General features: G+C 38.1%; 1 protein-coding gene across 2 annotated transcripts in view; it reads left to right on the forward strand.

Annotated features, from left to right (window-relative positions):
* Nucleotides 1-5,074: 5,074 nt before the first annotated feature.
* Cd226 (CD226 molecule) overlaps nt 5,075-27,800 on the forward strand; it is an 83,870-nt gene continuing 61,144 nt past the window's right edge. For both annotated transcript variants that reach the window (XM_038330984.1, XM_038330985.1), the window contains exons 1-3: nt 5,075-5,368; nt 14,157-14,228; nt 14,480-14,818. In XM_038330984.1, coding sequence (XP_038186912.1) covers nt 14,183-14,228; nt 14,480-14,818 — 385 coding nt within the window. In that variant the 5' untranslated portion in view covers nt 5,075-5,368; nt 14,157-14,182. The remainder of the gene's footprint in view (nt 5,369-14,156; nt 14,229-14,479; nt 14,819-27,800) is intronic.

Here is a 27,800-nt window from a genome sequence, read left to right on the forward strand (position 1 = left end):
CTCTGTAACGAGGTGAGTCTTAATGTGTCTCCTAGCTCTGTCAACAGATGGTAACACCAAAGGGTATTGATTAATTTTAAATGATAGAAATGCCTTTTTAAGGGTCTAAAGCAATGCTGAAAGGAGGAATGTATCTCAATGAGTGGTGGGCAATCTTCATTTTGTTTGACTGATTTTTCTGTCTTGTTGTCTTCATTTGTTCTTCTGGGGAGAACTTTGAGAGTGGAGCGGTTTCATTTGTGTTAGGATGCTTCTGCTATTTGCTTCCTGATTGATTACTGGTTATGTGACAGTCCTATATTTCTCCTATTTGCTGACTGAAAATATGTAGCTTTATATTGGGGAGAATAAGTTTACATTTTAGGACCCTCATCACGGGGTGCCTTGCATTCTTTTGTCAATTACACAAAGCTAATTGTTGAGCTCTTTATATTACAGTATTTTAAAATTCTTCCAGAATCAGCTGACAAAACTGTTATTGATAGTTATATCATTTATTGCTATGTTTTTATTCTTGTGAAAAAACATCTTGACCAACAGCTATTTAAGAAGAATGGGGTTTATTTTAACTTTCAGCTCCAGAAGGACAGAATCAAAAACAGCAGGGAAGGAAGGCAGTAGCAAGAATCTCGCTGATCACATCTCTATGTACAAGTAGCAAAGACAGACAGACAGAGGACAGAGAGAGAGGGGGGGAGGAGACAGAAAGAGAGAGAGAGAGAGAGAGAGAGAGAGAGAGAGAGAGAGAGAGAGAGAGAGAGAGAGAGAGAGAGAGTGGGGGCAAGGCTATACACTGTCAAAGCCCACCCCTAGTGATATATTTCTTCAAGTAAGGTTCCACTATGTAATGGTTCCAGAATATCACCAAACAGCACAATCCATCAAAGACCAAGTATTTAAATATATGAACCTTTGTGGACAATTCTTATTTAAACTACTACATATCCATCAAGAAAAAGTAGCTGTCTTGATTTTGTCTACAGTAATAATATCAATAAACTTGTAGGATATGATCATCACGAGGGTTGTAACTGGCTGGTTTTGTGTGTCGTGTCAACTTGACACGAGCTAGAGTTATCAGAGAGGAAGGAGCCTCAGCTGAGGAAATGCCTCAATAAGATCCAGCTATAAGGCATTTTATCAATTAGTGATCAATGGGGGAGGTCCCAGACCATTGTGAGTCATGCTATCCCTGGGCTGTTGGTACTGGATTCTATAAGAAAGCAGGCTGAACAAGTCAGGGAAAGAAAGCAGCACCCCTACATCATCATCAGTTCCTGCCTCTAGGATCTTGCCCTGTTTGAGTTCCTGCCGTAACTTCCTTCAGTGGTGAACAGCAATGTTGAAGTGTAAACTGAATAAACCCTTTCCTCCCCAACTTGCCTTATGCTCATGGTGTTTTGTTACAGCAATAGAAACCTTAATTAAGACAAATTAGTCCTGGGAGTGGGGTATTGCTGTGACAGACCTGACCATATTTTTGGGAAGATTGTGAAGGATTTTGGAACTTTGGGCTAGAAGAGCCGTTGAGTGTTAAGAGCTCTGTGGGATGTTCCATGGGAACATGGAAGATAAGAACTCAACAGAGCAGTGCAGAAAATGGAGTCTTGACTTGTGAAATTTCAGAAGAAATATTAAACACTATACCAGGACTGTTTGTTATTTTGAATTAAAATTCTCTGGTTCTACTTAGCTGGGGTTGAAGGATTGGCTGTGATTAACAAGATATCAGAACGACTAAAGTGTAATCTTTGTTACTAGGACATTTGACGCTGCTTAACTGGAGCTAATGAATTAGTGGTGTTTAAAAAGAGAACAGTATCATTGAGGTCAAATCTTCTGAGAAGTGTTTTCTGAGAGCACTGAGAAGCTGTGTTCCAGAGGTAGTCATGGTTGCACCTCATGCTGGCAGCAGAACTTGTTAATGTGTACTTGCCAGGCAGGTGGTGCTGGCTTTGAAGGCATGAAGAGATCATGGAGAGCAGCTGAGGCTTGACACTGTGAGAGGCCAGAAAAGAACATTTTTGAAGGTGCAGTTTTAGTAACAGTTGAAGGTCCAGAACTGAAGGGGTCATGCAAAAAAGTTGAAGCTCGGCAACATGAAGAGAGCCTATGAGAGGCTATTGGTGAGAGCGCAGCCCGGTTGCAGCTGAAGATCCCAGCATTTTTGGAACTGCCAGTACCATTGGAAGAACGCCAGGGACAGCAGTAGCAGTGCAGTGGAGACAGTCAGACCCTAGAAGACAAGCTGTGTGTGCTGCAGGGCTGGAGAAGTGACCCAAAGCCGTTGGAGTAGTCCAAAAGATCATGAGTGAATCCCAGAAAATTGAACATTGAGTTATTTATACGGTTAGAGTTTGATTTTGTTGGTTCAGATCATGACAGTGCCCTGGTTGTTTCCTCTTGAAGAGGGTATTTAGTTTTTATTTTTAAAGGATCCTACAGATGAAAGACTTGAACTTTTAAAAGAGATTGGATATTTTAAAGAGACCAAAATTTTAATGTTAGAATTTATAAAGACTGTGAGACATTTAGAATTATTTATTATTTTAATGTGAGATCTCTTGGGGATGAATAAGAAAGGGAGGGTTGTAGGTTAATATTGATGTATCTGTGTGTCAGATTGACAAGGGGTCATGGGGGTTACAGATTGCTCCTGAAAAAATACAAATAGAAGATTCTGTCAATTAACTAGGTTATAAAATAGGTTTACAGAAAGTTAAAACACAAAAGGAGCAAATTAGGAGAGAGCAGATTCTCAATGACTTTCAAAGATTGTTAGGAGACATTTCCAGTCTATGAACTGTTGGGATAATGCCTTATCCAATAATTCATTTAAACAAAAACTTAGATGGTGACAAAGACTTAAATAGTTCCAGGGAATTAACAGCTGAAGCTGATAAAGAATTAACTGTGGATAAAGAGAAATTACAGGGAGTACACATTGATTGGGTGGATCCAAATCTTAATTGCATTCTTGTCATATTGCCTTCTAGAATTTCCCCAAAGGAATTTTAATGCAGAGGGAAAAGATTATATTAGAATGGATCTTTTTTTAACCACATAAATTAAGGAAAAAAAATTAAAAACTTATGTGGAAAAGTCTCTGAATTAATTATAAAAGGAAAGTTGAGACTTTGTCAACTAGCAGGAATAGACCCAATAGAGATTATAGTGCCTTTTACTACTGATATAATTTAAAAAATTATAGGAAGACAATGAACCATGGCAAATATGTTGTGCTAATTGTTTTAGGAGAGATTAATAGCAATTATTCCAAAAATAATAGAATGAACCTTATAAAGATAACTACTTGGATTCTTCCCGGCATTTTATGTGACACAAAAGTAACTGAAGCACGAATATTTTACACTGATGCAAATAAATAAAAAACAATGCAGGCTACCTATCAGAAGGTTTAAGTAAGGTGGAACAAAACCCTTATAATTCTTTCCAAAAGGAAGAATTATATGGTATTCTCATGATACTAAGGAATTATACTAAGGACATAGTCCAGTGACATGCTATAACACAATATGCACCTTTAATCCCGGTAGCTGTAATGACACTTTAATCCCAGTAGGCACACTGTTGCCATAGAAATTGGGTAGCACAGGACTTTAATGATGGTGGTGCATGCCTTTAATCCCAGCCCTAGGGAGGATTATAAAATGGGAGGAAATAGCTCTCAACACACAGTCTCATTCTGAGATTCCAGGAGGCAGGATCGGCATTTTGGATTGAGGTCAAGGTAAGAGCCAGTGGCTGGCTGTTTTGCTTTTCAGATCTTCAGGTTGAACCCCAAATTCTAGTCCCGAGTTTTTATTTACCATGCTTTGAAAATATATCTTTAGATTACAGATGGGCATATGTATCACTCCAATCAAATAAACTTTTTTTTTTTTAATTTTAGAGAGTCCATTGTAGAAAACCGCAATAGAGATCAATAGATTGTGGGGATCCTAACATCAATTGATATATCTACAGCACAATGTCTGCACATAAGACTTAGGTAACATCATGGAAGAGAGAGTAAAAATGTTTTAAGAACCAGAGGATCAGGAAGTCTGCCCTGAGATTGTATTTCTTAGACTTGATAGGGAAATTATAACCATGATACTCCAACAACATGCTGTCTAAACAAGACTTGAATAATGATAATATCACTAGACATGCTAACATGAAAGGAGGAAATCTCGTGAGGTCCCACCTCTAGACAAAAACAGCAGGCCACTTACTAGTTTTTAGAGAGGGAGAATTATATTCTCCAGGGGTTGATCTCCTCTAATTTATTATACAATACAAAGTTATCAACTCTGAAGTTATATACACACAAGTAACACTAAATTGACACAATACATTGTAATTTGATTCATTTATATATTTAGATGTAACAATAATAAAAAAGGCCATCAATTTGAGAGGGAGTCAGGGGGCATGGGAGAGTTTGGAAAGAGGAAGACAGGGAAGGAAGGAATGATGTAATTATATTTTAATTAAGAAATTTAACAATAACAAAAAGATGCTGCCAAATATATAGGGATTTATCTTTGGTGGCATCAATTTGCACTCCTTTATGTGTGTGTTCAGGCTAAAGATTGATATCAGGTGTCTTCTTCAATCACTTCCCATTTTACTTTTTGGGAGAGGATCCTCATTGGCCAGAAAGGCCCAGGGATCATCTTGCTCTGCTTCCTTGGTACTGCAATTACAGGTGTCTTACATGTGTCTATTTTTGCACCCTACTGTTCACTTTAATGCAGGGGATAGAACTCAGGTCCTCATATTTGTGGAGCAAGCCCTTTATTAATTGAGCCATCTCCACAGAACTCTGAGTTCATTGGGGTGTGTGTATATCACAGAATAGATGGCAAAGAAGAGGTGTGTGTGTGTGTGTGTGTGTGTGTGTGTGTGACAGATAAGATCTGAGATAGCAAAGCTTCCTGAATCATAGATACTACTGAAGGTACGGTTCTCTGATTGGCAGGAAGAAATAGGGAAATGAAAAGAATGAAATGAGCTTCAAGTTTAAAAATTACATTTAGTTTCAGTTTGGGGTTAGAATGGAGTTTGAAAAGTGCATAGAGGCTTGAAAGTCTCTGAGTTTTTTTATGAGTATGAAACAGTAAAGTTGCTTCTAGCTACAGAAGACTTCTTGACTTCAATGAAACCTGTTCTATGGGCTTGTGCTTTGTATCAGTGGCTACTTGAAGAGGCTGTGGTGGAAAGAAAAACTCAACTGCAGGGGAGAGCTGGCTTCCAGAAAGAGACAAGTTCCCTGTGCTGGCCAGTAGCTAGGAAGCCCTAAACAATACCACGTAGTAGCTGGAACAAGAGTTACAGCCAGAAAGCATTAATTTGCATCAAGGTGAGTAGCCTTCTTAGAAAGATTGGACTCAAGATTTTATGTAGCGTTATAAACTCATATCTGTGAGTGATATAAAATTATAAACAATGCTGTCTATGGAGCTAAGGGGTTTACTGGGAAGAGGAGAAGAAAGGAGGGTTGGGAGGGAGGTGACGGAACATGGCAAAAATGCAAAACACACTTGTATGAAAAATGTTCTATGAAACCTAGTACTACGATTAATATATACCAATAAAACACTGGGTGTGGCTGAACTGACACTTCAAACAAAAGCCTGTGGTACAAGCAGATAATGCAGGGCAGGAGCATTACAAGAAAACAGCTGTCATTGCTTGAATGTCAGCTCTCTGTAAGCTTGTGATATCAGTGACGGGGATCGTTTTGGTAAGGTAAGGCATTTAAATGCTTTTCTGTGCCCATTTCCAGAAATATTGTTTCACCATAATACAGATCCCAAGATAAGAAAATTGATATGACTTTATAAGTGTCTGAGCTATCATATTTAGTCTTCCCCTTTTAAAGAAAGGTTGAGTATTGTGAACATGTGTTTGCCATCTAAAGCATTTTCATACTATGAAAAGGTTAGCTAACTTTTCCTGTGGAAGACTGTAGCTCAAAAATAGCCAGACAACAACTATACAGGTGAGAAGGGCTGTGATCCAGCTAACATTTATAGAAACCAAACAGTGGACTAGACTCATCTTATGGGCCACAGTGTATGACTCTGTCTCAGAAGATCACTGCTGAATGCAAACTAAGGATTCTGACTTGGATGGGATGGGGTGTTAGTCACTTAGTGACAGTTTAATTATAGGAGCAGAATTACAGCTACTGAGATTCTAAGAGAGCCATGGTGCAGATGATACCACAATGTCCAAACTGATGAGGACTCTCTAGAGGATGTTCACTGGGGCTTAATTAGAAACCAAGACCATAGTGTTTCTGTGGAATCTAACTGGAGGTGTAAGGCTCGGAGCAGCTAGGCTATGGTATCCTAGCATTCAGGCTTCCTCTACTTTTGAGAACAAGAACTGAAACAAGATCTCATACCTGCAATCTCTCCAATAGAGGTCATGAGTTTTCAGAGTAGCATTGCTCTCATCTGCTTTCCCGCGGTTTGAGTATGAGAGCTATCACAGGGGTGTCCCAGGGTGAGTTTGGGAGGGAAAGGTGCCATTGGCCATTGGAGTAATTTAAGAAAGATGAGAATCCTATCAATCTTAAGAAGTAGTAGAAACACTTAAGAATCACAGTGTATCACAGATTTCAGATGCAATGAAGTCAAAGAAATGGAGAGGGGCTTGCCTGTGTGGCTAGAAAGAATGCGTCTGAAGATGCTCCCCAAAACCATACAAGAAAGCTCTGGGGACAGACCCCGTTCATATGCATTGCTGTGATGCTTTAAACAGTGAAAAAATTCAGGAATATGTTGATTAATGGCTTTATCCAGGACAAAGCTCCTTTTCACAGACAGCTCTATTAGAAAAAAACTTCTCAAGCCAAAACCCCTCCATAAATCATGCAAAAAATGACTGCCAACCTCACATAAATAGCTCAGCTGCAATCTCTATTTGTCTTTAGTTAGATGTTGATAAATAGGGCTTGTCCTCAGCAAAGTGTTAACAGCCAAACTTTTATCTTCAACTGAAAGTCCACTGGTACCTTTGTAAATGAATCTGACCTCTAGGTGCTCAGATTTCTAAACGTGAGAGCATCTGATGAGCTGAAATTAGATGACTTGGGAAGGAACCACACATTGCTATCTATTAGATGATATCAAGGCTGCTCCCATAAACCTAGCCTATTACTCCTAGGGAGGAAATTTCTTTCTGTTCTGTTTGTAAGTCACTGAGCATGGAAGAAGTCACATCACACCTAATTCCATTTAGATTTGTAGGAATACACTGTTACTCTGTCTGGTTTGTTTTTCCACATCATACCACATTACAAAATCCTGACCCCTTTCTTTTCCTGAACACACACACACACACACACACACACACACAAACACACACACATGTGCATGCACACAAACACACATATGCATTAATTTAGCAAACATTTATGTTTTAATCTCTCAAACCCTTAATTGAAAACTGATTATGATCTTTTAACAATTTATTTATTTTTATTTTATGTGCATTGATGCTTTGCCTGAAAGTATGTTTGTATAAGGATGTCGGATACCCTGGAACTGGAGCTACACATAGTTTGAGTAACCATGTAGGTGTTGGGGTTTTAACTCAGGTCCTCTGGAAGGACTACTGGTGCTCTTAACTGCTGAACTATCTCTGCAGCCTCTGATCTTTTATACTATTTATTTATTTATAACTGTTGTCAGAGTGTTGTATTATAGCATGTCACTGGACTATGTCCTGGCAATGTCCTAGCTTAATCTGGTAGGTAGTTGGGGGATCAAGTAATAATATATGATGAACAGCTAACTGTACTGACTTCTGCAATTGGGAGTACAAAGAGCATAGTTTCAATCTTGATTGTAGCAGTATTTGTTTTATGATAGTGAAATAAAAGTAATTGTTATATGTGTCTAAGTTCTGTTTAACAGAACTTTGATAACCATTTCTCTTTTGGGTGGTTTTATTTATTTTTAGGTCTGAGTATTTCCATCTATTTTTGTGTACTACATGTGTACAGTTCCTACAGAGGCTAGAAGATGATGTCAGGTCCCCTCAAACTGGAGTTACAAACGGCTGTGGGCTTCCCTGTTGGTTCTGGGAATTAAAACTGGGCCCTCTGGGAGAGCAGCCATTGCTCTTCATCTTGAGCCCCTTCTCCAGCCACAGTAACCACCTACTATCCACTCTGACACACTTTTTATCACCCTCCCCAGGAAACTTTTTAAGTTAAGTAGTCACTCCTCTTCCTATTATTCTGCCAGCCTTTGCAACACCAGTCTGCCTTGTATGTCAAACAGATTTATCCACTCTGGCAACCCTTTGTGCCTACACTGTTTGATTTATTTTCCATAACCATTCACATCAAGGCATGAATCAATGCTTATTTTTTATTGTGGCAGAATAATATCCCCTTATATGGTTATACTGAATTTGTTTATCCCACGCATATAAATATTCAGTTTGTGTTCACCTTCTAGTTCTTGTGAACTGTGCTGCTGTGAACAATGATGTGTGAATGAGCATTCAGCATTTGTTTTTAATACGATGGGGGTCCATTTCGAGGAGTGAAATTGTTACATCCCGTGATCCTATTTGAGGAATAGAAAACTACTCTCCACAGCAGCTTCAACCTTTCATATCCCTCTTAGTTATATACAAAAGTTTCAACTTAGTCACAGCATGATTGCGTCTTCTCTTTTTCTTATGATGGCCATTTAAATGACTATAAAGTGATTTCTCTGTGTAGTTTTTATCTTAGTTATCTCATAACTAATGATATTGAAAATCTTTTAATGTGTTTGTTGGTCATCATCTTCTCTGAAGAAATGTCTCTTGAAGTACTTTGCCCACGTTTAAGCTGGGTTATATATTTGTATATACCAGTCAGATACTTAATTCACAAGTGTTTTCTTTCATTATCCTGGCTGGGTTTGCTCCACCTCTACTTCCTCTCTGGTTTTCCCACCTATACTTCCTACCTGGCCAATCAGCATTTATTTCAAACATGATTGACAGAACACAGACAATTATCCTGCAAACTTCCCCCTCTTTTTTTGGCCCCTCATGTTACAGTATTGTTTGAGTTATTTTGAAGTTTTCAATGTTTTTATATAACAAAATAAAAGACTAAACAAAGAAACAATGCACAAAGTTGGACAATACAAGTCAGCAGAAGGAAAAAAGCTCCATGAGAAGGCACAAAAATCAGAGACTCATTTGTTCATTCACTCAGGAGTCCCATAAAAATACCAGACTGAAAGCTCTAATAAATATACAGAGGACCCGATACAGATCACAAGTCCTGTGCTTTTTGCTTCAATCTCTGTGAGTTTGTTAAGAGTGTTGCTAGTTGATTTAGAGGGTCTTGTCCTCTTGACATTCTCCATCCTCTCTCGTTCTTACACTTTCTGCCTCTTCTTTTACAGGGTTTCCTGGGCTCTGAGGGGAGGAATTTGATGTAAGCATCCCATTTCTCCCCACCCCCCTCTTACTCTCTTTTTTTGCATAATGTCTGGCTATGAGTCTCTGTATTTGTTCCCATCTGCTGCAGAAGGAAGCTTCTCTAATGATGGATGAATAAGGCACTGAACTATGAGTATAGCATGTCATCAGGAGTCATTTTTTGTTACTAAAACACCCCAAAATATAGCATTTTCTTCTACCCTAAATCTCTGGACTATCTGGTTCTTGATCATCTAAATAGGGCCGGGTATGGGTTCCTTTTCATGGAGTAGGCCTTAAGTCAAACCGCACACTAATTGGTTACTCCCCTAAATATTGTACCATCAGTGCCCTAGTATGTTTTTCAGGCAGAAAAATTGTTGATCAAAGGTTTTGTGGTTGGATTGGTGTTTATGTTTCTCTTCTCCTAACCTGCAGAGTCCTTCCCCAGTCCAGAGCACTAGATGATGGGAGTGAAGGTTCTTTGTAGGCACCACCTAGACAATTCCATGTTCAAGGTGTTATGTGAATGTTGTCCTTAGCAATGAGGTTTTGCTATCCATTTGCTGAGAGCAACCTATTATCATGGCAATCTCCTGGGTTGTTTGGAGATTTCCATGAGACCCCTTTGGTCAACAAAGCAATTGGATATAATCCATTCCTGCTACTAGAATTTTGGTTTGGTTACAAGCAATGTCCAGATGGGTCTGTCTTTCTTATTATTTTGAGACATCATTAGGATTACCTTCATATATTTTAGAAAATGTTCACTGCACTAGGTTTTCACACCAACTCTCAAATGCCCAGCTTTTAATTCCCACTTTAATGCCATTTGTTTGTATGTCTGTCCTTATGCCAATATCAAGGTCTTGATAATTAGCTTTGTACTAAGTTTTAAATGTGATGTAGGAGTCACCCAACCTTTTCTTTTCAGGCAAATGTTGGCTGTTCAGGGGTCCTCACAATGCTGCATGAATTTCAGGATGAGATTTTCCATTTTTAACAAAAGGCCACTTAAAATTTTATTGAGGACTGTGTAAACTATGGATTTGATTGAGAAATATTGTCTTGGCAACATTGTTAAAATTCCCATTTTGTGAGCATGGATATATTCTAGATACATTTCTTACAGATGCCTTTTCATTTTCAGACCTTCTTTTAAAAACTGGCAATATTTGTCATTTCCAATGAAAAGTATTGATTCACATACTTGGTTAAATCTATTCAGATGTGGTTTACATTTTGGATTATAAATGGAATTGTTTTTTAAACTTTCTTTTCATATCGCTTACTGTTAGTAAATAACAGGCATAAAAGATTTTTATACACTCATTTTCTATCATGCAATTTTACTGTTATCTAAACAGAATTGGGTAGATGTTTTAGTTTAATATACAAAGTCACGTAGTCACTGTGCAGGGGACAGGATTACTTCTTCCTTGGCTGTGTAAATACCTTTTATTTCTTCTTGTTTATTTGCTCTGGGTAAAACCTGGAGAGTGATATCAATAGCAGGAATGAAAGAAGCATCTTTGTCTTGGTCTTACTCTCAGAGGGACTTCCCCCATTCGATGTGATTTTAGCTGTGGGTGTTTCCTAAGCATCTTTCACTAGTGACAGTTTAAATTTTCAGATAATCAGTTTCCTTATTTGTCCTTCATCCCTTTTCTTCTGATGGATTCATGTCTTGATCTTTTCCAATGTCTAGATGAGCTTCAGCTCCTTCAATGTTGCAGCTCTAAACAACAACCTCCAGAGTGTGCAATCCTCTTCTTGGATGCTTTAATGCTTATTACAGGAGCAGATCTTTTTCAAAGCTTCTCTTTGAGATACTTTCTCATCTCATATGTTTTATTATTACTTATTTTATCTATAAACTTCTCTAGTCATTTATTTTTGTGAAAGTACCGTCTACTGAATCTTGAGGTATGTTTCCTGACTGGATTCAGTCCAGATCACATGGAGTTAAGGATGCCTATTACTGTCATGTCTCTGAGATAACAGGTCATCTATTGGCAGCCAGCTAATTCATCTCACCTCCAGGGAAATCTTCCAAGTCCTGGTCACTATTTCATCTTGTTTACCTGTTGATAGAGATGTTCTAAAAGTTGGATGTCTGAGTTTGCTCATTCACAATCTTATCTTTTCAGCACAGCCAGTAAAAAAATATTGTACTAGTTTAGATATATGTGGACAGAAGTAACAGGGACTTCTTATGAATTGTAATAAATCCCACTGTAAACTCTGATGCCACAGTTGACAGATTCATTGGTTCAATGATTCTAAATGCAAGTTTGTTTCATCCTCTGACAATTGTCTTCAAACTGGTTTTCTAGATAGCTGCCTAGGGTAGTGTAGTGACCACACAGCATTTTTTTGTTGTTCACATTCAGGGAGGGGAGGAAAAAGAAAACCTTTCTCTGGCGTAGAATGTAAATAATCTCCTTCATTCTAATTGGGTCAGCTCAGGCTTTGGCTCAGATCAACCAAGTAGAACAAGTTAGATCCATCATCTTGTGGTATAGAGAAAGGAGTGGACATTCAAACAAAGTCAAATTTCCCAAGAACCATGAAAAATCCTTTTATTAATTCAGAGCAATCACCCAGAATCTTTAAGAGCAAACAAAACTTTACTCCATCTATCACCTCCCACCATTTCTTGTATCCATTTCCCCTCTACTACCCCCAGCTACAGCAATGTTGAAAATCCCAGCTCCTGGCTTGGTGCTCTTATATCTGCATGAGTTGCTCATTCCTGCCCCTGAACTTAGTGCTCACCTGACTAGTGCTCCTACTTCTACAGGTTTCATTACACAGGTGAGCAGGGCTTTTCCCAATCACCCTCCCTAAAGGAGGCTTCCGCTGGGCTGTGAGCTCAGCAGATACTCAGCCTTCTGAATACCCCATGAACTTCTTTCAGCATAACATGAAAGGCATTTTGCAAATAAGTATTTATCTGTATTTTTTTTTCAATAACTTTCTACCTTAGGAATACCTTAGACCATAACATGCTTCTCTATTATATTCTCTATTACAGGTATATTTTACATATACCTCTCAGACATATTATCACCCATCCATGCTCTGTACTTGTGTCATTTCCTGAACATAACCTATATGACATATCTGTGGACATATCCTTATTTCCTTAAATTTTACATGAAATATTTTCAAAATTTGTTAAAATGAACCATTTCCTCTTTTGACTGTCAAAAAACCAAATAAAATAATATTTATTGTAAAAATATAAGGTGAAAGACAATTTTGACTTTGTACTTCAAATGTGATTCAATATATATCATTATCAGTGAGTACCAACTACTCCACATGAGTATTTAGTGGGGGAATGTTTTCAGAGAATATGAGAATGAGAACTGACCTCATTTTTAATGTATGGACTGCATCCTGGTGTTGCTATTGTGGCCAAGCACATCACAACCTTCTTTTTTATTAAAAATTTTTCATTTTGCATACCAACTCCAGTTCCCCCTTCCTCCCCTTCTCTCACCCCCCATTTCCCCTCATCCCACCCCCATACACTCCTGAGAAGGGGTAAGCTTGGGGAGTCAACAAAGTCTGGCATACCAAATTGAGGTAGGACCAGGGCCCTCCCTGCTGCATCAAGGCTGAGCAAGGTATTCCACCATAGGGACTGGGCTCCAAAAAGCCAGATCATGCACCTGAAATAAATCCTGGTTCCATTGCCAGGGGCCTCACAAACAGATCAAGTCAAATGACTGTCACCCACATTCAGAGGGCCTAGTTTGGTTCTATGCAGCTTCCCCAGCAGTCAGTTCAGAGTTCATGGCTCTCATAGTGTATAACTTTATGTGGTCATTTCTATTCTCCTACCTTTATGTGGATTCTGAGGACCTAATTCAAGTCCTCAGCCTGTGTAGCAAGGCTCTAAATTGGCTAAAACATCTTGTCACACCCTGAACTTTTTTTTTTTTTTAGAGAAGGAAGAGAGAAATGATGAATCTTAGAGATCAATTCCATATGGACGGTAGATCATAGTTACATAAGGTGCAGCCTCCTAGGCAACTTGGTTGGAATATCTAATTTCTTAGCACTGCATAATCATTTTAAAATAAAAATGTGAAAAAAACCCATCAGATACAGAGGCATATTTGTATATCTTGGGCCACCATTCTTTTGTCGCTGGAAGTCCATTCTTTTGTTTGTATATGCTCAAGTCTAGCTGGGAGATGCATTCAAGGAAGGCAACACCTGAGTGTCTGTCTGCTATGCAGGCTCCTCTCATCCACATGTAGGACTCACCTCCATTCACTTTCTCAGTATCTTCAGGAACTTACCACCTACAACTTACTCTATCTAGTGCACTTTTAGTGTTTCCTCAGTCTCTTCCTAAGAAAGTAGCATGGGGTTTTATTTTTAAGATATTCTTCTGTGTATTCTTGTTGCACAGAGCTGAGTTTGACATAGAGGACACAGTAAAAACAGCTGTCGACTCAAAGAATCTTTCTTGAAAATTATTTCTTGAAAGTAAACTGATTATCTGCCAGAGAAGTACCTGCTCTTTACCCATCTCCGTATGAGAGCAAGGCTGCTTTTGAAGTTAAAACTTTTCCTGTGCTCAAACTTCAGAGAAAAAGATGCAGTTGATAACATCTGAGAGGAAGGAAACGGCCCTTCATGTTGAGTTGTGAATATAACATCATACGCGTTATTTTTTTTTTTTAATACAGGCTAGCCTTCTGAACTGTTTCCAGAGATGGCTTGCATTACTTTGCTTTTGGCTATTCTTCATGTGCACAAAGGTAAAGACAATCCTATGTCTTCATTTAAAAGTTTTGCTGTGCTTTTGGTGTTTGGGTGTGACATGTGCAGGTTCCCTTAGGTAATTTCTGATTTGTTCAGAAATACTAAAATTTACAAAAGCCAATTTTGTAGGTAAAATTGTCAGGCTTCACTATGAACTTATCAGACTATTTGTTAAGTCTTATAAAATTTATCTGTTTGGTTTTTTCATCATTGGATCTAACTCAGTTTATGTGATGTATTATTTTAGCACTGTGTGAAGTGACCTTTTGGGACACAGCTGTTCAATTCTCTGAGACCATGACTCTGGAATGTGTGTATCCATTGATGGACAACTTAACCCAGGTGGAATGGACCAAGATCAGTGGCACAGAGACTGTGACCATTGCTGTTTACCACCCAAACCATCCTATGCATATAGATCCTAACTACTTCCATAGAGTGCACTTTCTGAACGCAACATTGGAGTTCCGCAATATGAGTCTTTCCTTTTACAATGCCTCTGAAGCAGACGTTGGCATCTACTCCTGCTTGTTTCATTCTTTCCCAGGTGGACCTTGGGAAAAGAAGATAAAGGTGGTCCAGTCAGGTAAGGAAAAACTTACTTTCCTTTTCTCTACTTAGAATGTTTAATTCTAAGAAATCCAACTAACACCTTAAAACACTATTCTGTTCTTCTTCCTGTTTCATTTCTATATTCTTTGATGATATTTTTCCTCAGATAGTAATGTTGTAAATAAATGCCATTTTCTCAATTGCTGTCATTTCTGAGTGAAGGTGTCTTACTCGTTTCAGAGATGTAGGAAGGTGAGCAGATTTACATAGTCTTTACGATGATATAAAGTTAGATTCAAGAGATGTTGCCAACTTGTAGATTCACAGCCTATCCCTTCTTTCAAAGTTTATCTTAGCAGTGTGTGATACCAATTCCTTTTGTTGAGCATTTGGCAATAATCTGAGTCCCCTTTTCTGCATCTTTCAATCTGAATTTATTAGTAAATCCTGAGCAAAGTTTAAGACAGAGTCCATCTTCAAACTATGTACTTCTTTTAAAAACTGATTGATGTATCAGAAAGAGAATATAATGATATATATTAAGTATGCTGGTGACTATGCTTTGATTCTTCTCATACAGCAACATGGACTACAGTACATCAAGATCACCTGGGTTTTATAGCCAATATTTTCTGTAAAATCCTGTGTTAGTGGTTTACTCTCACTCAATTTAAAGTAATCAAACAACTTGTCAAGATAATAATAATTTCCTTGTTGAATGTTTAGGGATAATATATTTAAATCACTTGGCCCATGGCCCTTGAAGAATAGGGTATTGTTACCATCACTATTATTGATATTTCCTATTATTTTTTGTTTTGTTTTTTGAGACAGGGTTTCTCTGTTGTTTTGGAGCCTGTCCTGGAACTAGCTCTTGTAGACCAGGCTGGCCTCAAACTCACAGAGATCTGCCTGCCTCTACCTCCTGAGAGCTGGGATTAAAGACATGTGCTACCACTGCCTGGTGATATTTTCTATGTTTTGGCACAAAATTATTCACAGACTTTTCGGATATCAGTAAAAAGGGAAAGATTTGAAATCATAGTTTCTTGCACTTCAGCTCATTCCCATGTACACAAAAAGGGGAAAGATTTGTGCCATCTGATGCCAAGCCTTTCTTTTCTCCAGTAATGAATATTCTGAAAGAACAATAGTCATGATGCAAGAGGAATAAGAAATGATCAGGAAGAAATGACACTTGGGTATAGCTAATCTTGACTAATTTATTATTAACAAAATATCTTTGAACACCTATTTATTAAAATTTATTTTACCACTAAGGAACCTGTTTGTCACCATGCACAGACACCCATTTAAATGCTTTCTGCTACTTTTAAGTATAACATCTACTTTGACCCATATTTCCAAAAAAGGCTATAAGTGATGGACCTTGAAATGGGGTGATGTATTTCACATGTGGCTTCAGCTGTCAGGCTAAAGGAAAGGAGTGCCCCTTCTTGGCTTGTGGTATCAGGGTTTGTAGTTTCTCTCACACATCAGATATTTTGATATGTGTCATAGGAGAGAAGATATACGTTGTATTTAGAGAAGGCATCTCTGAATGTTTAACACAGAGTATGGAGCTAAACTGTCAAGCCATTGTTGATTTTTGGCTTCAGTTTTGGAAGAGTTTGGGAAGTTTTTTCCCATTGTATCACTCATGTTTGCCGTCCCCTTTACTTTTCTATGTCAGTAACAGGAGAGCCTCAGGAGATTTTGAAAACAGAATGGTGAAAGCTTTATTGTTTGCCAGAGTAAGGACTGCTGAGTTCTTTATTTTCTTATGTGTCCCTCATGGTGGAATCCTGAAACATGTTTTGTTGTTTGAAAAAGTAATGATTTTTATTTTTGAAAAACATATTGCTGTAATGGGATAGGGTATATGGTCTACATTATTTTGAGATTTGGAAGGGTAGAGTTTTTAATCATAATGGCAAAATTAAACCTATTTGTTATATTTTAAAATTTGCCTTAAAAATGTACTTAAAAATCTCCTTTTAAGGAGTCTCATTAGCACAGTAGGTAGTGTGTCAGACTTATAAAAAGTTCCTTTTATACTTTATTCACAACTTAACAAGATCTATAAGTACTGTATTTTAGAGTTGATCTGTTTAATACTAAAAAAAGAACAAGCTTAAAAATACAGAAATTTTAATGTGCATAATAGATCATTGGAATTCTAATATAAAGAAGGATTTTATCTATTTAACATTAAAGGGAAAGAAACTTAAAGATCAGAGATCCTAATGGGCATGACATTGCCAGAATTATACAGGAAGCAGTGACACCACATGCTCATTATTAATACTGGCTTCCATTCTTCATTAGTAATTCTTTATGGCTGAAGGATCTTCTTTCAGTGCCTTAGACAGATTCCTAATTCTTCCCTACGGTACACTAGGACATGGACATTTCCTTCAGGATATCCCCACATGGGGTTGCCATGCACTGTAAAGTCTTCTGGCCTTTCCAAGACCTCCAACACTGTATGCGTCTCATGCTGTAGCACCATAGTTGAATGTTAAGTAATATCTGGGGAGACACGAGCCTCTACGCCTTACAAGGGTGAGATGTGACCATTGTATTTGTATCTAAAAAACTTCTTTGTGCTTTATCCCTTCTTTCTTTCCATAGTTTTTTAGTCTAGCATTGAGCTAGTTAGAGGCCTTATTCTGGATAAGTGATACTATTGGTAGAAAGGACTTTAAACATGTTGATTAGCTTTAAAATAGGTAATTCTTAATTACTGATAAAATTAAATAGATAAAATTGGCTGTGTTATTTTCACAATTCACAGTAAAATATATTGAGGTGACTTGGGTGGTGATGTTCCAAAAGCACTCTTGGTAGCAGAGTCTATGGTGGAAGTCTTGGGAAACAGATTGTTCACTTTGTATCTCTGGCCTTAGTAATCCTTGAAATAAAATATATTTTATTTAAATATCCCCTACCTGCTAGATGGTGACCTGCTCCAATATCCTGCCCAACTTTTACTAGATACCCAGTTTGTATGAAGCAATCAAATGTCTCCTGTAGTACATTTGAATACTTGACCACACAGAAAAACCATTTTCCGGTGCCCAACTAAAGGAGAGAGGAGAGAGAGGAACCATAATACCTGTTTTGGAATATAATTAGCTGCTTAAACAACCACATATTCTATGATATAATAATTCGCCCTCTTTGATATTTACTGATTACATACATGTGTTAGAAAATCCATATTTATAGCAATAATGATGATAGAAATGATATCTGGGAGCCATTCGGAAGTTCAAGAGTAGAATAGGCAAATACACAAGGTTCATCCATGCAGGAGGAAACTGCGTTCCTGAGAAGGGAGAAATCAACACGATGCCCACCAACAGATTAGATCTCACCAAGATCGCACCGGGGGAAGTAAGCAAACCATAGATGACTTTGGGTGTGGTTCCTGCACTTGACATTGCATTGACATGCAAAACAGAGCAAAACATGGTTGACTTACATATAAACGATAACAAAGAAACAATGCCACAATGAACAAGGAGTTTGAAAGCATGAGCATGAAGAATACGGAATCAGGAGTGCCTACCAGAGTCTTTAATGTTCATCGTCACAGTGATGTTTATGTCGATTTTTATTATTTCTCAAAGCTGTGTTATAAAATTTCTTTCAAACATGCTAAATTTCCAGGAAAATGGTGAAAAATATTTCATTGCAATATTTGAGCAGTTCAAATATATCTATCTAAGGTAAGTATGAAAGTTCCACTCTTATTTGGCCTGAAGGCTAGAGAGAAGGAAGCTTCAAGAATATACCCAGTTATCTTATCATCTAAGAACTGGAAAATATTGACTTTACTTAAAAAGACAGAATTAGGAGTCCAGATTGGGTTTGTAAGAAGGGAAGCAGTTCTCATGTCCTGAGTTCTAACATAGTGTCTAAGTACCTACCTCTCAACATTATGGAACCAGCGGAGCAGAAAGGCTTTTCAGGATTGAATATCCCTGCTTTGATATTATTTCATCATCCAGCATATGTGAAAAGACAGTTAACAGAGTATCAATTAATAGGAGCAGAAGACTTAAGGACATAGCTTGGAGAAGGGTCAAACTGAAGTATATGAATACATAAATGTACACACATGGAAGTCATAGGGAAAGAGAGAGACGGGGTGTGGAGAGAGGATGCAGCACAAAAGATTGATCACTGGCATTGGAGCAGCAGGCAGTGGGTTACCTTCCTTGCTCCACCTGCATAGATGCTTTGGTTGGTTGCATCACATGGCTGTGATGTTCATATTTCAGTGCACTTATCTCAGATTGAACAGTGAATTGCTTCTCACTGTGTCCCTCTAAAGAGTTCCATTCATTTTTGGTGGGACAAGGATGTGCAAGTCTTCCTCACCCCTTTTCATTGTCTCTTACCCTTACTCTTTCCCAGATGCCAACAGCTAAATGGTTCATGTGTGTGTATTGACAAATAACAGTGCCTTAGAGTTTGGGGCCTCCAGAGTTGGTAAAATACCTTCTAAAGATAATGCTGACCTCTGTATCAAATGGGGACAGCATGGGGATTTTTTTCCCCTTAGTGTTGGTGTGATGTGAGGATTCAAAGGTGGAAAGGGGAGAATGTCCTAGATCCAGTTTCCATAAATAGGTTTGCTGATATGAGAAAGTGAAATTATCCATTAACTCATACTCCAAGTCTTTACTAAGAACCTAAAATATTCTAGGTAATGTTCAGTGATTTGGAAGGTATAAAACTTTAGCTCTGAATATAGTTTATCTTGGTGTGTAATTCAGAGTTTGTCTTACTTCATTAGGTGGACTTTCAGCTGTCTTTGTAATCCTTCTTAATATATTATCACACTTTCATATCAGCATTTGTTTTGTTTATCCAGAATTAACAAAGAAGGAAAAATCCCTAAAAATGACTCTCCCTTGTGTAGTACTAACAGGTACAAAGTGATGAAGTTGGAGACTTGGTCTGAAAGGCCAAGGGCATTCTGAATGCCAAAGGACATCCTAAAGCTGGAAAGAGGGCCACTAAGAAAGAATCCCCCATAGCCTCTTGCTGCAAATGTTACTGGAAATGGTTCAGATATTTGTCTTTATTCTTTTAATTCTCAAAGGTCGAGTAAATCCACAAGTCTTTCACTAGTCTTTACTATAGCTACTCCATACCCAGTCTGAAAGAAACTGAGAACCACAAAATCTGGAACATGTTTCCTCTTTAGAAGGTGTTGGAGTATTGGGTTATGTAGGTGTTGGTATGAGGTAGGAACAAAGCTTCATGAGTGAGTAAGAGTTAGTACCCTTCAATATTTGGTACCTATCAGCATCACCATGGAACACATTCAGCTGCCAGGTCAAGGCTACCTAAGATTGCCTAGATTTCATCAAATGTCAGAAGCTACAGAGAGTAGGGTATTTTTCTCTGTAGAAGTAGTGCACCCATAGATCAGCATTACAGGAATTTACCCAAAGACTAGTTAGAATGCTAACTGGAAGCAGGATTATGGTTTGCATTTTATAAAATAAAAACATTGAATTTTGAATGTACAAACAAGGAATCAAACAAGCAAGAAAACATGTAACTGAAGAAAGTAGGGGAAATGAAACTCTTAGCTCCAGGGCTGGCTTGAGAGACTCTTCTAAGGACTTTCATTGAGTTGATGCTGGCAGTGGGGATATCATTTAGAACTAATAAGAAACAATTTGGTTTGTAAACTGTATTTTTTGTTGCTGGCCTTTATTTTTGTTCAACTTTATAGGGAGTGGTGATTAAAAATAGGTCGACCTGTCCCTTTCTTTATGAAAATTATGGGAAACTACTTCTGAAGACATTAAAGATTTTGAAACTGTTAACAATTTTAAGACCATCAAGTCAATACTTCTGGGGTCAATGCAAAATGAGTCCCTGAGGTAACATCTCCTGTACTTACTTTAGAATAGTTTTAATTAAGTAACTCTGCTGATGGGACTGCTGGCACTTCCCCAGAGAGATTATTCACAAGTCAATAAATCTTAATGTGAGAAAATTTCTCATTACTGCAACTATTTAGCCAACTTACATCTTTAAAAGTATGGTCTTTTTCATAATTTTCCCAGAGACAAATGTTCATGTCCCACAGGTTTTAGGCACAGGAAGGTGTCTAGAGAAAGATCCATCAACCATAGGATATATGTGTAGGAGAGATCATGTCTAAGCAAAGATCATGTCCCAAAGGATATGGGTATAGGAGGGTGTCAAGGGTGCCCATGTTAAATAGGGGAGATATATAGGAATATGTCCAGGGAAAGGGAGATAACATGCCATTTTATATTTATTAACACTTGAAATAGACATAGGTGACGTGATTGTGGAACACAGTGGAGTGAAGATGGTGGTCAGTAAGGATAAAGTGTGTGCATGCGTTCTGTGTTCTAATGTTCAACTTAACTATCAGAATGCTTATGAAGGTTCAAGTTTTTATTCTAGCTGACTGGTTCCCAATACTAACTAGTGCCATTTCTTAGGTTTAGAATAAAATTTATTCTGCTACCATAATTGGCATTTCAGAATGTCTTAGTGAAGGTGTGTGTCTGTGTGTGTGTTCCATGAATATGGTATAATTTTCTTTTTTAATTGAAATAGGTTCTTCTCTCATGCAATACATCCTGACCATGGTTTCCCCTCCCTCCACTGCTCCTTCAACTCCCCCTCCCCAAGATCCATTCCCTGACTCCAGTTTCTCTTCAGAAAGAAAGAAGACTCCAAGAGACATCAACCAAACACACTAAAAAATGATATAATAAGAGAAGGCAAAAACCCTCCTATTAAGGCTGGACAAGGCAACCCAATAGAATAAAAAGAGTCTCAAGAGCAGGCAAAAGGGTCAGATACACAGCCACTTCCACTGTTAGAAGTCACACAAAAACACCAATTAACAACCATAGCATATGTGCAGAGTACCTGGTGGAGACTCATCTAGGTCCTGTTCTTGCTGCTTCTGTCCATGAGCCTATGTGAGCTCTGCTTAGTTGATTCAATGGCTTATGTTCTCCTGGTGACCTCCATGCCCTCTGCTTTCTATGATCTTTCCTCCCCCTCTTCCACAGGATTCCCTGATCTCTAAGAGGAGAGACCCAATGGAGACCTCCAATTTAGACTCTCTGTGCATAATGTCTGGCTGGGGGTCTCTGCATCCACTCTTATCTGCTGCTGGAGGGATCCTCTCTGATGATGACAACTGGACAAGGCACCAGTCTATGAATATAAGAGAATATCATTAGGAATCATTTATAATGATTTTCTTTTGTGAAGGAAGGCAATTGTGTTTGCTTCTACCCTAGGTCTCTGGGCTATGCAGTCTCAGTTCCTGACTATCCAGGTAGTGTAGGGCATGGGATCTCTTCCTGGTGTGGGCCTCAAGTTAAACCACACATTGGCAGGCTACTTCACAAGTTCTTTACCACCATTACCCCATCACATCTTGCAGACAGGATGTTGAAAGTTTTGTGGCCAGGTTGGAGTCTGGGTTTCTTTTTTGTTAGAGTGCCAAGCACCTTCTCACACCAAAGAGCCCAGAACATAGGAGTGAATGCTCCATGCAGGTAGCAGCTCAACTGTTCTATGTTCAGTGAGGTATATAGATGTTCTCTTCAGCAGTGGGGACCCTACTGTTAGTTTTTAAAGAGTGACTCTCTATCCTGGCATCAGTCTGGGTTATTTGAAAATCTCCATGGGACCCTCTCAGCCTATAACTTGGCTGAATGCAACCCAGTCCCACCACTGAAAGGCTTGCCTGGTTACAAAAGATGACCAGTTCAGTCTCCATGTTCTCCATTACTAGGATTTCTCAACAGAAGCATCTTCATGGATTTCAGGAAGTTTCCACTGCACTAGATTCCAGGAAATTTTTAATCATATTTTCAATTAAAAATTGAAATTGACTGGGTAGAGTAAATTTATTTTTCTTTATAAGCTGTATGCTATAATTGATAAAATATCATTTTCACATGAGAAACAGCCAAAGAAATCCGTTATTATTTCTGATACAGAACTTGGTCATGTTTGTTACCAAGAGGCTGTTCATTAGCTTATGACATTAGATTTCTCAGATTATCCCTTCACTATCTATTCCTATGTGTGTGGGGCTGGGGATCAAACTTTGGGCATCACACATGCTAGGAAAGCCCTCTACCACTCTTCTGTATACCCAGTTTCTTTGTATTATCTTTCAAAATACATAGTTATGGATAGTTAAATAAGTGATATTTTAAATGGAGCTTCTATTTCTTATATATATTAGAATTCTTTCATAAAATAAGGATTTAATCAAATAGAAATATGTCCAACTACTAGTAATGCATTTCCTTGAACTGATTCAATATTTGTATTCTCATTTTTTAAAAAATTAATTTGCTTATTTGTTTATTTTACATTTTGGCTACAGTTTCCCTTCCCTCCTCTCCTCCCAGTCCCTCCAACCCCCTCTGTTACTACCCCTAAATCCACTCATTCTCCATTTCTGTTTAGGAAAGGGCAGGTCTTCCATGAATAGCAACAAAGCATGACATATCAATTGCAGTATGTCCAAGACCCTCCCCATGTATTAAGGCTGGGCAAGGCAACCAGGTGTGCGGAGTAGGTTCCCAAAAGCCAGGAAAAGCGTGAGAGACAGTTCCTGTTCTCGGCGTTAGGAGTTCCACAAGAGGATCAAGCTACACAATTGTAAACATACATGCAGAGGGCCTAGGTCAGACTCATGCAGGCTTCTTGGTTGTCGGTTCACTCTCTGTGAGCCCCGATGAACACAGGTTAGTTGTCTACTGGAAAGGGGTGTATTTCAGGGTCAAGTAAAACCTTAGGGCAAGGGAATGTCCCAGAAATCCATGAAGAACACTCTAGCTTTGACTCCTAGCTTTAGCAAATATATAGGCTGAATTGGCCATCTCCTGTAACCAGACTGGTGCCCCGCCAAATTGTCATTAGAGTGGTGACCCATAAACATTAGGCAGGGTTAGGGGAATACTGCAGAAGAGGAGGAGAAAGGATTGTAGAAGCCAGAGGGGTCAAAGATATCACATGAATTCTTATCTTTATGTAGCCTGACTTTCACATAGTAAAAATAACAGAATTTTTAAAAATTAAACCAAAGGGAAAATTATAACCTTGTTTCCAACGACATTATTGGATAGAATTACAATTTATTGAATATATTGAATAAATGATAAAATTCATTTATTACTTATATACATACCTTCTAAATGCATTTAAAATTATGTGTGTGTTTGTGTATCTGTGAAGAAACAAGCAAATATCTTTATTTGTGAGCTATAACCTCAAGAAAGGCCTACATATACAACTCAAAATCTTAACAGCTAGGTAAACATTTCTCATGGGGGATTGTGATAAGTAGCATTCAGCATGGCTTAGGGAAATAAGAAGATGAGTAAGATTTTTTTTTAGTTTGATAGGAACCGTGGGCTGGGAATCTGGTATGTTTTGGATGGGTGGAGATAGGCACAATAGGGAAGAGAAGCTCTATATAGAAGACACATCTTATGAAACATCACTGATCAGGGAAATAGGCTTTGGATATAAAGAACACACCATGTTAGAGACTGTGGCATAGGTTGGGAAGCACAAATTTTAGCTATCGGATTTCACCTAGCATCTAGAAAACTTTTTATATATGGAAGTCACATGTTAGCCACAGTTTGCAGCAGTATGTGGAATGGTTGGGTTGAGAAAGTTAAACGGACAAGCACAGCCTGAAAGGCATATCCACAAAGCTGTCTGTGCCATAGCTTACTCAGTTTACTTCTGTTACAAACAAAGAAAGCTTCTATATTCAATACCACCTCGCTTTCCTCCCTGCCTCCTTTCCATAAATATTTATCAAGTACTGTAGGCTGTGTTAGACAGCACACATACAGTAGTAAAAACATTTGGGTCCTTAATCTCAGTTCTGAATTACAGTCCAATCGAAAGCCCTAAACAAACAGAAGATGCTATGAGCAGAGAGCTGGCACTGTACACGTGTGTTGATAGAATGGGGCAACGGACAGGGAAAGGGGAGACGTCGGGAGAGTCAGTGATGAAAAGACAGTTGAATTATCTCAAGAAGAAAGTTTAGAACTTCTGGAAATGAAGAATAACCAAGCTATTACAAAATGTTTTCTTGCTAGATTTAAATCATGCTTTAATGACAGAAAAGCAAAGCAGCTCTATTTTGTTTAGAGATAACTGGATTCTTAGTAGAGTCCTTGTAAAAGTTAGTTCAAGATGAACCAGAAGGGTAAAGAAATGGCATATTGTGCTATCAGTAGTAGATCTAGATTATGACTGGAAGGTATTGTGGAAAATCACTAATGTGGGTTTAATCCATCATAGTTGATATACTTGTAAATAGCCTACTGGAGTGTAGAGAGAAAAACCTTAAGAAGGCATGGGAAGAAGACAGCTTCTGCAACTACAAGTCAAAAGGAGAGGCATTAAAAGGAACCAACCTGGCTTGCATGTTTTGAATTTCCAGCTTTCAAAATTCTGAAAATGAAATGTCTGCTGTTTAAGCCACCCATTCTGTGGTACTTTGTTATGGCAACTCCTCAGAAGCTTCCTTTGTCCATAATAACTGATCTTCATTATCATCTCTATTGGATTTGAAAACACCTAGGAACACTTCTGCATGTGTTTGTAAGAGCATCTCCTGAGAGGTTTAACGAAAGACTACCTAGAATGTGGCTAGCACCATCCCTAGCTGGGTGCTTGGACTATATAAAACAGTACACCAAGTATTAGTCTCTTTCTTCATCCTACTTTGTTGCTATGAATGCAGTGTAAACAGTCACCTCACACATCTGTCGCCACACCTTCTTTGCCACGATGTACTTTATCTTAAACCATGAGCCGAAATAAATCTTCTTTTGGTCATAGCAATAAGAACATAATACATTGCTCATGTTGTTTTCAAATGCTATCAATTTTTTTCTATTTCCTTTATATATGTCCTTGCTGGGTACATGTTATATACTTAAAAGACATGCTCAATAAGGTAATAAAATAATAGAAAGATATGACACCTCTTTGAGATTTGGGTATTTCTAAGGGCTTCTGCAAAGTTAATCTCTCTTATCAAGACAAAAAATTAAGTACCAGACTGGGGCAAAAGGGAGAGAGAGGCAGGAGCGAGGCAGAGAGGAGAGGAGAGAGGAGAGAGGGAAGAGAAGAGAAGAGAGAGAGAGGAGACGGGAGAGAGAGGGGAGAGAGAGGAGAGGAGAGAGAGAGAGAGAAAGGAGAGGAAGAGTAGAGAGAGAGGGAGAGAGAGAGGGAGAGAGAGAGAAGAGAGAGAGAAGGGGATAGGAGAGAGAGGAGAGAGAAGAGAGAGAAAGAGAGACGGAGAGAGAGAGAGGGAGAGAGCGAGGAGGAGTAGGGCGAAGGCGCGATCTGGAGAGAGCTTCTCTTCTCGATCTCTGCTCGATCTGGCTATCTCGCATCTCTCTCTCTCTCTCTCTCTCTCTCTCTCTCTCTCTCTCTCCTTCTCTCTCTCTCTCTCTAACGTTTTGAAATTTTCTCTGCATTTACTTTAGAGTGTTGGGCAGATATTTTCAAACATTCTGCTGGCCTTGTTACTATTTGTACTTTTGGGCGTTGTAACTCTTCCCAGTTGGATGGTCATTTTGCTTTTCTTTAAGTTGTACCTTTATCAACTATGACACTTTGGCTTTGCATTTCAGTCATAAGGGGGTTTTATTTAAGCATAGAACATTTTAGATCTATTCTTAGGGTTTCTTTTGGGATTTTTACCTTTTAAACTAGAACTTATGTATATATCTTAAAAACCAGCATATTTGCATTTTAGTATAGTTTCCATTTATTAGTTATGCAAAATTTCCAGAGAACATTTTAACTTTGACTTTCTGTTCAGAATGGCTTTTAGTTATCTGAACAGGCAATTACTTCAAAGCATACAATTTATGTCTTTTCCATTCCCCAGCACAATGTAAAATTCAATACATTTAAAAAGTTTTATTCTTATAGATTAAGTACCCATTTAGAAGAGCAATCTGAGTTTACTAAGATTTTTTTCAGAAAAGAGATTCAAGTCAGAATGTGGATAATTTAGCTACCTGCTGGTCTCTAAGTGTTTAATTCTTCTGCCTGACTGGTTTTGTTCAGTATTTCCCTTTACTCTTTTGTTTGGGTCAGGTTATTGATAGAATGACATGTGGGATTAGTTTCTACCATATAAAATTTGACTTTTGTAGCAGTTGCTGTTTAGAGCTGAGGTAAAATGTCAGTAGGTGACAGTGTATCTACTTTTTACAACATTCTTATTTTAATAGATTATCCTTTTTCCCATTCTGAATCAGATGTATCACTTCTGTTGGAATTGTCCCTTGCTTCTTGTTAGTTCTTTTAGTATATTAAGACAGGTATTTTTATTGAAAAGTTGTGATTTTCCATTGTCACTCAGATATAGAGAGTGGTTGAGGCTTCATTAAGGAACAGTAAGCTTTTGAAAAATTCAGAATTGTTGGGGTTATGCAGATAAAATGGAAACTTTTTGGAAGCAAGAGATTTGAAAAATCATATGTTAAGGAAGAGGACTGGGTTCTAGTTGGTCCAGATTTAATCTCTCTGTATTGAGTCCCCTTGCCCTTTATGTTATAGACTCTAGACATGTCTTTCATTTATTATACTAGGTCTGTATTCAAATATAAAATAATATATTCCTTTATCCAGGGAAAATTACAAATCTTGCAATATATTTGCAGTATCTCCAGTTCCAGTATAGATACCTTAATATACCACTTAGCAACTGCTAGCTGGTCATTTATCATGGGGAATTTCCTGTGTGTGAGTGAACTGGTAATGATGGATAATTAATGAGTAAGGATTCCTAGTGGTCCCTTAAGCATGGTTACCCATAATTTTTCAGAAAAGTAAAAACAAACCTACAGAGGGAGAACAAATCTCAAACTAAAACAAAAATACAGCAAAAATCAAAGAGGAAATAAGTATTTATGAAAATGGGAATAAGT

Source organism: Arvicola amphibius, chromosome 5 (genome assembly GCF_903992535.2).
Source record: "Arvicola amphibius chromosome 5, mArvAmp1.2, whole genome shotgun sequence".
NCBI classification, from domain to species: domain Eukaryota; kingdom Metazoa; phylum Chordata; class Mammalia; order Rodentia; family Cricetidae; genus Arvicola; species Arvicola amphibius.